This window comes from Cricetulus griseus, chromosome 5 (assembly GCF_003668045.3).
Source record: "Cricetulus griseus strain 17A/GY chromosome 5, alternate assembly CriGri-PICRH-1.0, whole genome shotgun sequence".
NCBI classification, from domain to species: domain Eukaryota; kingdom Metazoa; phylum Chordata; class Mammalia; order Rodentia; family Cricetidae; genus Cricetulus; species Cricetulus griseus.
The window spans coordinates 191,132,779-191,143,441 of NC_048598.1; the positions used below are offsets into that span (position 1 = coordinate 191,132,779).

The window sequence follows — 10,663 nt, forward strand, 5'->3', positions numbered from 1 at the left end:
ATACCCCTTGTCTCTAGGTGTTTGTGTGTCATGTCACTCTGTCCAGCACTGCCTTTTGCATGCCATGGACAATGACTACCACCCTTGGATGAAGGTACGGTCAGGGTACCAGGACATAAGGCAGGAATTTCAGCCTCCTTTTCAACTTTGTAGACATTGTACGGTGGTGACCATTTTTGATTCTATCTCCTTCCAGGGGCGGCAGGGCAGTAGCTTAGCCCCGTGCATCCCCTGCACATCCAGGGCCATCGATGAAGAAGGACCAAGGGCTCTGGGGTCAATGTTCTTGGCTACCTCTCACCTTTGCCCCAGGACAGCAACCTCTGTTAGCCCAACCTTTAATCAGGAACAAATAAGCTCCTTAATGACCAGGGGAAAAAACAAATGAAAAAAAAAAAAACTTGCCATATAGATCATCTCCAGTGAGGCATGGAGGCTTAAAGCCTTCTACCTACTGACTGTGTTGTCCCCTCTCTTTGTTCTCCTGCCTGAGTCTGTCTTAGGAAACCTGAAGAGTTGAAACTCCCAGTCCACAAGTCCCTTCAAAGAGTCACCAGAAGCAAAGGTAAGGACACCAGCACAAGACCTTTATTTTTCATGTGTCTCTGACTTAAATTTGGGTTTTGGTGGCTCATCTTGGGGTATACTATTTATTGTTCTTCCGGTCCCACTTTCGTCTAATAAATTTAAGCAAGGCTTCAGCAGCTTCCTCAACAGATACCCCAACAGCTGACCCAAAAAAGCCCAGGATGATTTTGGATGTTGTAGAGAGTCCAGCAGCCCCTGGGAAGGAGACAGTGCAGTGACACTCAGTGGCCTGAGGCTTAGAGATGCCCATTGCCTTTTGACTGAACCCTAGGGCTCTGAACCACAAGGAGAAGACAGATTGGGTAAACTGAGATACAGGAGGGGGAGTTCTCCAGAGAGCAATATCCCCTCTATAAAGCAGGACAGAGGGGGACACATTGGAGAAGGACACCCAGGTAGGGAAGATTCAGAGCCCAAGTAGCATGTATCTTGGACCAGGGCTCCTTCCTGCTTCTGCCATCCAGTGCCCCTTCTGCCTGCACCAAACCCCCACCTTACTCACAATGAACCAGAGAGTAGCCATAGAACTAGAAGACACAGGCCCTATGTAAGGTGGGAGTGTAGGGAGAGGAAGGGAGAAACCTTCCTTGGCTGGGTCTCCAGTCCTCTTTCCTGGACTGACACTTACCCACTGACTGCAGTGTGGCTACCAGGCTTCCTGCTGCAACTCCACCCCCATTGGCGATTGCTGCTGATGACATCATCTGGGCTGCCAAGGATCCTGCTGTAATTCCTGCTCCAGTGAAGCCCACAATACCTAGGGCTATGGGAGCAGCAATCACAGCCCCAACTGTGGGGAGAAGAGTTGGGTGGTGTGGGCTCAGGGGAAAACCCACTTAAGAATTACTTGACTGTTTGAGGGGGGTCTTTCTATTCTGAGCAGCAATGAAGAAGTCCCAAGGATAGGCCAGGGTGCCAAATGGAGGCAAGGGTGTCAGTAGAGGATCTGCCAGAGCCATGGTCTTACCAAGGTGTGTGACACTGGGAAGTCATCATCCTTCACTGGCCTCAGGCTTTTATGGGACAAAATTAACTACCCCATACAGTTTTAGTAGCTGCCTTCCCTTCCCTCAATGAATTTTCTACTTGCTGTTCATCATATATAAGGCCTGTAGGAGAAGTCTGGCTGGAAATCTTAAGCTGTTCTGTAAGCCTTAAGCTCACCCAGGGATGAAGCACAGCTCAGGCCCTGGCTCTTCACCCAGGCAACTCCAGAATAAAGCAAAAGACAAGAGCTGGGGTGGAGTCCACAGCAAAGCACAAAGCTCCCACAGCCTCCCAGCAGGTGCAGGAAACATACCTCCTCCTATTGCAGCACCAATGATGGTTCCTGAGGAGAGAAGGGTGAGTAGAAGAGATTAGAGTCAGCTGATGGCAGTGAGTTCTTGGTGGGTTTTTGTCAGGGAGCCCAGTTTCCATCCCACACCAGTGCTGAGGGTTACTAACTCTTCTTCATGGTGAGATGTCTTGGTAACAGGTAAGCTTAGGAAGTGAACTAAGTCTGAGAAGAGAAGGAGGGACACTTCTTGGTCAACCAATAGGAACATGGCCCGCCCCTTGCAATGAGTCAGAGTCCTGGGTGAGATTTGAAAACAACAGGAAGTAGGCACCTGTCCTCTACTGTTTTGCTGATCTCTGAGTAGATGGTTTCCCTTAGATTGGTTTCTGTCCTGGCTGACCCTTAACACACACACACACACACACACACACACACACACACACACACACACACAGAGAGAGAGAGAGAGAGAGAGAGAGAGAGAGAGAGAGAGAGAGAGAGGCATGAATGCAGACACAAAGAGAGACAGAGAAGGAGGTGATAGCTGTTTGCTGCTAAGTCAAAACCTAAAGGAGCAACACTCACATTCATACACACACTTAGCAATAAAAATGTGTGTGATGGGGATGTCATTCTGTGTATATAATTTTCTCTTATTGGTTGGTGAATAAAACACTGTTTGGTCAATAAAGGCAGGAAGATAGTACGGCCTAGGAGACCAGAAGAGGCTGGGAGAGAAGCAGAAAGGTGCCAGCAAGCAACACCAAGTAGCTGCCAAAGTAGTAACAGGTCCAGTCATTCTCCAGTAAACCAAGACCATGTGGAAATACATAGATTTATAGAAATGGGTTGAGAATTAAGAGAGAGCTATCCAATGAGAAGCCCTATCCATCAGCCAACAGATTTATAATTAATATAAGTCTTTGTGTGTTTATTTGGGGCTCACCCAGCTGTGGAACAAGACTGGAAAGAAACTCCAGTAACAAATGTGGGTACTAAATTTATTTCTCTTACCTGCAAGATGGAGAGATTTTATTGTGCAGCTATGGTTGGATAAACAGATAAAGTTACCCAAAATATCGTGTCCCCACACAGTAACAGTCTCATGAGATTTTTGTGTAACAGAACAACTAAAATCACAAATCAAGGCACTTCAAATACATGTATTAGAACAGACATTAAGTGAGAAGGTCAAAACTGAAGGGGAGCCTCTGCTACTGGCCTCAGGTGCTAAATGATGGTGTTCCTCCCCTTTTGCTTGGTGGGAGCCTGGTGTCTATATGTTCCAAGGATTTGCCTAATGGTCACAAAGATGCTAGGTTAGGTACATATGGGGACAGTGAGTAGCTATTATAAGGGCTAAAGATGTCCCAAGAAAATTTGGCTCTGGAATTGCAACATTTGAAATTCTCCACATCATTAAAGTTCTAAATAGTTAATCAGGGGCTGTAGAGATAGCTCACAGGTTAAGAGCATTGGCTGTTTTTCCAGAGGACCTGGGTTCAGTTTCCAGTGGATCCAACACCCTCACACAGACATGCATGCAGGCAAAATATCAATGCACATAAAACAAAAATAAACAAATCATTGTAAAAAAGAGTTAATCACGTTCAGCAAGGGCTCAGGCAAAAGTACAGCTTCTCTCCTGCAACTTTGGTCCACACAAATGTGTCTGATTTCAGCAGTGTCCTGCAGAGGAAACTGTCCTAACATCTAGGAGCATTTCCTTCCTCCTCTGTCCCAGTGTAACCTATGCCACCACCAACCATTCTGACTACACTGGGCATGCTGCTTTGCAAATAGACCCTCTATTGAACTGGCTGTTTAGATCTCTATGGCTGTTTCCTTGGCATCCAGTTTACTGAGGCATAATTTAGGCAAGATATCCCACTTTCAGTTCAAGCTTCTGTAACTTCAGATTCAGTTACTTATGCAAATACTGTCTCAGATCTAGAAACCCTCCTCACTCACTTCTCTTCTCCCCTAAATTGTCTCATCTTTCCTTTTAGTCATTTGCTCCCAGCCCTACCAGAGACTCCCATTCAGTCTCCACACACTTGCCCTTCCAGAATGCCTGTGTTTACCACCTGAAATTCTGCCCTGTAGACATGTGCTAGCTCACTGTCCCAGCCTCTCCTCTAAGGGTGTGAATTCTAACACTGGCTTCTGTAAGTTACATAACCTGAAATGCTGACATCGCTGTGCACAAGTTTTCCCTGGTAGTATGTTCCTATAGATGAATCTGCAGCTCAGTGCTCTTGTTCTCCTGGAACAGGGTAGATTTCTGGCTTAGTCAGAGTTCCTATTGCCACAATAAAATGCCATGACCAAAAGCAACTTGGAGAGGAAAGGGTTTATTTGGTTTACACTTCCACATCACTCTTCATCGTTAATGAAATCGGGACAGGACTCTCACGGGACAGGAGCCTTAAGGCAGGAGCTGATGCAGAGGATATGGAGAGGTGCTGCTTACTGGCTTGCTCTTTTTCAGTGACACCCAAAGTATAATGATCACTAATAACCATGCAACAAAATCAATATGAGGCTGTTTGGAAATCTTCTCTGGCAGTGAAATTAGTTCAAAGCTCTTTGATTTTAGCCTCAGGAATACCCTTAGGACAAGGGGGGGGGGAAAGGTACATTTTTTGCCAAAGTATCACAAGAATGGTCTCTAACCCAGTTCTTAATATTTTTCTCCTATAAAGCCTCTTGTGCTCTTCTCCATAATCCAAATTGCTCTCAGCACTACTGTCTGCAGGCTCCTCTGGGAATGGCCCACCAGACCCACTTAAATCAGTCAAGAACCCTCCTAGTCCAAAGTCCCAATGTTTTCCACAATCTTCCCAAGACAGCATAGTCCAGCCTGTCATAGCAATAGCTCACTTTCTGGCACACAACTTCTATAAACTTATTTTGATATTGCTGTGAAGAAACACCATTACCAAAGCAATTTATAGAAGATAGAGTTTATCAGGATTATAGTTTCAGAGGTGAGTCTATGACCATCGTGGCTGGGAGCATAATAATAGGCAGGAGGGCAGACAGGTATGCAGGCAAACATGCAGGCAGGCAAGCAGTCAGAGATGCAGGAAGGCATGGCAGTTGAGCAGCAGCTGAGACCTTAAGTCAGAATCACAAGCAGGAGTCAAAGAAAGAGAACTAACCTGGCTAGCCATGCCCTTTTGAAATTTCAAAGCCTACCCCCAGTGAGAAGACCTCCTTCAATAAGACCAGACTCCTAATCCTTCCCAAACAGTTCCACCATCTAGGAACTGAACATTCAAATGTGTGAGAATATGGGGGCCATTCTCATTCAAACCACTACACATCCCAGCTATTGCAACCCAGAGAGATATCAGTGAGACCCAGGGAATAATCTGCCAATGCCAAATGCCTAATTGGAAGTAAGAAATAAAACCATTTTGTTGCCAGCCTTATCATTCCCTTACATCATGTGTGCTGTTTGCATGGTAAAGTTACTCAGAGCCCTACCTCTCTGCCTCCTGGGCTTGGGTGGGTTAGGCTCACCTCCCTGTCCCACATCTTGTCACAGAGACCCATGGTGTAGGTGAGTGCTCAGGTGGAATGAGTCTAAAAGTAAAAACAGAAGCTGCCCTTTGCCCTGATAACTCTTCTAAGGTCACCTCCTCCTTGGCTCCTCCCTAGGTGGGGAGTTGACCTAAATGACTTCCCAGATCCCAGCAGGTGAGGGTTGGATCTGTCCCTATGAGGCGTTTTAGCATGGCATCTGGTTTGAGCCACTCATCTCAAAGCCACAGCTTGGTTTGCATTCATACCACTCTCTCCACTATGTATCCAGTGATTATTTCTGGTGGCCTGAATTTAAACATTTTGTCTCAGCTGTCACCAGAGAAACCCAAACATCTGCCCATTCTCTCAGTTCTGCAGCCACACTAGAGGAAACTGACTTTCCCCCTTTATGTGCCCAGCACAGACCTTAGCTGAAGGTGGGGGGTTAAATGAGTCTACCAGACCCAAGATAAATTAAAAATAGATATTTATGAGGGAAGCACTTACACAGATAAGAGTAAAGAGAAAGAAAGGTAAAAACATATACAAATTAAGACCTACAACCAGCAAGAGCAACACTGAGCAATAGACACATTCTACATGTCTAGTCCCAAGCAAATGGCATGCAACAGAGATTACTCTGATAGCTTTCCTAATCTGGAAAGCCTAAATCTTGTGTCAAGCATTTTCTATCTAAGAAAAGAAAGGATATAGCTATGTCTATCTAGTCTTCAACTTTATCAAAGACCTGAGAAGGGAAATAACATTGCTAAGGTAGGCAGGAAGTGCAAGTGTGTGACTTCCTAAAGGTACAAGTGAAGACGGAAACAGCAGGTGATCTCCAGGTGATCCAACATTCAAAACAGCTGAAAGAAAGATGCCACTACACTTGGCCATGCTTGGGGAGGGGTAATATGTATGTCACACTTGATCTCAGGGAGTGGCATCTCTTCTAGCTTGGGTCCCCACTCCCACACACAAGAGTGATTCTAGCTATTGGAGTGCCAGGAGGAGTTTTCCTGGGGCAGAGGCAGTCCTCATCCTCCCTCTAAAGGAGTCAACTCCCTGCCCCAGTGTCCAAGACCAAAGGTTTCCCCTGTCTCCATTTCATGATTCATGTCTGCTTTTCAGTCAGTGATGTGTATAATTGGAAGATTCAAACCCACCATTCTCTGAAAAACTTCAGGCCCTCATTAATCTCCTAGAGGCAGTTTTTTATACCCACCAGTGACCTGGGGAGACTGCCAACAGATACTGGACACCCTCTTCATGGCCAAAGGGAGGAATAGACTGGAGCATGGTGGCAGATAAGCCACCCTTGGGCCTGACAGAGGATCACTGCCAGACAGGGTAGTCCAGTTAAAGTGGGTTTTCTCTCAGCCTGACCTGACTGGGACTCCAACACTGCCCAAGGTGAGGAGGCTCTGAAGAGTTCTTGCCAGGTCATTTTTTGCATGTATTGAAGGCAGCTGCTAGAAACATTTCCATGTTGTCTAAGGCGACAGAGGTAATACAAAAAAGTCCTAGGAATCACCTACCGGGTTCCCAAAGGGCTTCTGTGACCCTCACCTGATGCTCACTCCCATAGACACAGAGGGACCAGAAAAACAGCGAATAACCAGTATTGGTTTTGTCATGGAGTCTGACCCAGGTATTAGAAAGAAACTCCTGAAGTTAGAAGGGTTTGAGGATACAAATGGGTCCCAATTACTGGAGATTGATCAAAACGTTAACAATAACTATGACTGTGCAGGGAAAAAAATGCAAAGCAAAAGATTGATCTGAGCAGTAGCTGCAGTGCTCAGAGACACATAAAGAAGACATCCCAGAGGGGAAGTCAGAGATACCAGGAAAGGGGACAAGGGCATCCTGTCCTATGTGAATGATTTCAAAGGGGACAGGTGTCCTAGTTCAGGTATTAGAACCTTGGAAGAGGCCAGTGGCCTATCTGTCCATCAGACTTGATCCTGTTTCTGTCCATAGAGCACCATAGCTATGCTAATAAAAGAAGCTGATAAACTGACTTTGGCTGAGGAACCATTATACCACCACATATCCTGTTGATGCCCTTTCGAGGGGGGACCCCAGAGAAGTCAATGCCTGAATGAAGCAATATCATGCACTTCTCCTGGACCAGGCCACACCTGTTTCTGTAAAACTTCAGCATCAATCCAGCCATGCTTCTGCCAGACAATAACCCAACAGAGCCTCTCCTTCCCTGCCTGGAAGTGACTGATGCAGTCCGAGACTGCAGACCTGAGCTAACAGATGCCCCCACACAACCTTTTCTCTCTGTGTGCCAATAGACTTCTGCCTGACTCTCCATGGCCCTTATTTCTCTATCTTTCATGAGATCAGATCCCAGCCTCTGTATTACATGAATGTGCCTGGTACCTGTCACCAGAGTGAACAGTGTCCTGTGACAAAATTGTTTCATAGATGCCAAAATCCTCCTGTCCCGAAGCCCTTTGTGTGTCATTGTGGGCTCTGTGCAGCACTGCATTTTGCATCACAGGGGCAATGACTGCCCCCATGTGGTCAGTGTCCCAGGACATAAGTCAGGAATTTTAGCCTCATTTTCAACTTTGTAGACATTGTAGAGTGGTGACCATTTTTTATTCTATCTCCTTCCAGAGGCAGCAGGACAGTAGCTTAGCCCGGGGCAGTGGGTTAGCTATATGCTGCTCATAGCCCTGTACATCCAGGACCATCGATGTAGAAGGACCAAGGGCTCTGGGGTCAGTGTTCTTGGCTACCTCTCACCTTTGCTCCAGGACAAGAACCTCTGTTAGCCCAACCTTTAATCAGGAACAAATGAGATACATAAAAACCTCACCCCCCCAAAAAAAATCCTCATGTCACAGAGACCATCTCTACTAAGGCAGGGTCCCCCAAAACCTCCTGCCTACTGACTGTGGGCTGGACAGCCTGTCATCTCTCTTTTGTCTCCTGCCTGAATCTGTCTTAGGAAACCTGAAGACTTGAAACTCCCATTCCACAAGCCCCTTCAAAGAGTCACCAAAACCAAAGATAGGCAAATCAGAATATAACATTTATTTTTCATCTTTCTATGACTTCAATGAGGGATTTGGAGGATCATCTTGGGTACACTGTCTTCTGATATTCCTTATACACCGTGGGTTCAACTGGTAGAGGTGTTATCTCTTAAGTTCAAAGCAAGGCCATAACAGCTGCCCCAACAGAGCCCAGGATGATGTTGGATGATGTAGAGAGTCCAGCAGCCCCTGGGAAGGAGACAGTACAGTGACACTCAGTGGCCTGAGGCTTAGAGATGCCCACTGCCTTTTGGCTGAACCTTAGGGCTCTGCTTTAGACAGAGATACTCAAAGTGGACCACAAGGAGAAGACAGATTGGGTAAACTGAGATACAGGAGGGGGAGTTCTCCAAAGAGCAATGTCCCCTCCATATAGCTGGACAGAGGGGGACACACTGGAGAAGGACACCCAGGTAGGGAAGATTCAGAGCCCAGGTAGCATGCATCTTGGACCAGGGCTCCTTCCTGCTTCTGCCATCCAGTGCCCCTTCTGCCTGCACCACACCCCAACCTCACTCACAATGAACCAGAGAGTAGCCATAGAACTAGAAGACACAGGCCCTATGTAAGGTGGGAGTGTAGGGAGAGGAAGGGAGAAGCCTTCCTTTGCTGGACCTCCAGTCATCTGGCTGGGCTGACACTTACCCACTGACTGCAGTGTGGCTACCAGGCTTCCTGCTGCAACTCCATTCCCACTGGCGATTGCTGCTGCTGCCATCATCTTGGCTGCTATGGATCCTGCTGCAATTCCTGTTTCAGTGAAGCCCATGGCACCCAGTACTACTGGGGGAGCAATCACAGCCATAGCTGTGGGGAGAGGAGTTGGGTGGTGTGGGCTCAGGGGGAAAGACCCACTCTATTATTATTATTATTATTATTATTATTATTATTGTTGTTGTTGTTGTTGTTGTTGTTGATCTGAGAAGCTTGGAAATTGGTCCCAAGGATAGGGCAAGGTGTAGGCTAAGAGGAAGATCTGCCAGAGCCATGGTCTTACCAAGCTGTGACACTGGGGAGTCATCATCCTTCACTGGGCCTCAGGCTTATGAGGTGTTAATCACTGCAGTTTCAGGAGATGCCTCCCCTAACCCCCTCCTTCAATAAATTTTCTACTTTTTGTTCATCATATATAAGGTCTAGAGGAGAAACTAGGCAGGAAACCATAATGTCATCCCTGGAATGAGTGAGCACAGATCTAGCACTGGCAGCCCCAGAATAAAGCAGAAGGCAAGAGCTGGGGTGGAGCCCACAGCAAAGCACAAAGCTCCCACAGCCTCCCTTCAGGTGCTGGAAACATACCTCCTCCTATTGCAGCACCCACAATTGTTCCTGGGGAGAGATGGGGTGGGTAGAAAAGATTAGAGTTGGCTGATGGCAGTGAGTTCTTTGTGGGTTTGTGTCAGGGAGCCCAGTTTCCCAACCCACAGGAGGGTGAGGTCTACTAACCCAACATGGTGAGAAGTCTTGGTAGCTGGTAAGCTTAGAAAGTGACTTATATATGAGGAGAGAAAGACAGACTCTTGCTGGTGAACCAATAGGGACAAACACCGCCCCTTGCACAGTGCCAGCCCCCTGGTAAAGTTTTGAAGGCAATAGGGAAGCTTCCAGAGAGAGAGAGAGAGAGAGAGAGAGAGAGAGAGAGAGAGAGAGAGAGAGAGACTCAGACACACACACACACACACACACACACACACACACACACACACACACACACCTCTGCCTTACATCTCACATTTTATCTCCAGCATATGGCAGCCAGTGTAGCTTTACAGGGATGAGGAGGTGGGAAGGAGCGTGTGTGGCACAGGGGTGGTGACACAAAGTAGTTGCTCCTCTGAGCAGATGGTCAGGCAAGATATGAGCCCCCTGATGCCCTGTGTTTGTGCCTCTTCCCTTATCTCTTGCATTCTTGACCCATTCTATGGATGTCTGGGCTCAGGCTTTGAAATGCTAAGTTCACTAGTGGCTAGTGGTGTCAACCTTGCACTCCTCAAGGGGACTGAAAGAGGTTAACATAAAACAAATAAGCCTCTACCAGTGTGTACAGTCAAGCTAATAGTAAAACATACATAGTTTGCCTTTTATATAGAAAACACAAATGTGTTCTGTTGTTTTGTTTTTTCGAGACTGGGTTTCTCTGTGTCGCATTGGCTGCCCACCAACTCGTTGTGCGTACTAGGCTGGCTTTGAACTCAGAGATCTACCTGCC

The 10,663-nt window shown here is 46.8% G+C and overlaps 2 protein-coding genes across 2 annotated transcripts; both read right to left on the reverse strand.

The window, feature by feature from the left end:
- Positions 1-646: 646 nt before the first annotated feature.
- On the reverse strand, positions 647-2,135 carry LOC107978250 (interferon alpha-inducible protein 27-like protein 2A). The gene is made up of 4 exons (XM_027416443.2): positions 2,015-2,135; positions 1,889-1,918; positions 1,217-1,378; positions 647-783 (listed from the first exon to the last, which is right to left on the reverse strand). The coding sequence occupies exons 1-4, from the start codon at positions 2,133-2,135 to the stop codon at positions 647-649; spliced, it is 450 nt and encodes a 149-aa protein (XP_027272244.1).
- Positions 2,136-8,569: 6,434 nt separating this feature from the next.
- LOC100763703 (interferon alpha-inducible protein 27-like protein 2A) lies at positions 8,570-9,907 on the reverse strand. The gene is made up of 4 exons (XM_027416446.2): positions 9,901-9,907; positions 9,754-9,783; positions 9,100-9,261; positions 8,570-8,643 (listed from the first exon to the last, which is right to left on the reverse strand). The coding sequence occupies exons 1-4, from the start codon at positions 9,905-9,907 to the stop codon at positions 8,570-8,572; spliced, it is 273 nt and encodes a 90-aa protein (XP_027272247.1).
- Between the last annotated feature and the right edge of the window lie 756 nt (positions 9,908-10,663).

What these genes read in the sequence shown, in the direction of transcription:
- LOC107978250 (XM_027416443.2), bottom strand. Translation starts at nt 2,135, where the DNA reads ATGTTCCTATTGGTTGACCAAGAAGTGTCCCTCCTTCTCTTCTCAGAC. An exon ending in GTTAGTAACCCTCAGCACTG is followed by an intron (nt 1,919 to 2,014) that starts GTGTGGGATGGA and finishes TTCTCTCCTCAG; the next exon opens with GAACCATCATTGGTGCTGCA. An exon ending in AGCCACACTGCAGTCAGTGG is followed by an intron (nt 784 to 1,216) that starts GTAAGTGTCAGT and finishes TCTCCTTCCCAG; the next exon opens with GGGCTGCTGGACTCTCTACA.
- LOC100763703 (XM_027416446.2), bottom strand. An exon ending in GGGTGCTGCAATAGGAGGAG is followed by an intron (nt 9,262 to 9,753) that starts GTATGTTTCCAG and finishes CTCTCCCCACAG; the next exon opens with CTATGGCTGTGATTGCTCCC. An exon ending in AGCCACACTGCAGTCAGTGG is followed by an intron (nt 8,644 to 9,099) that starts GTAAGTGTCAGC and finishes TCTCCTTCCCAG; the next exon opens with GGGCTGCTGGACTCTCTACA.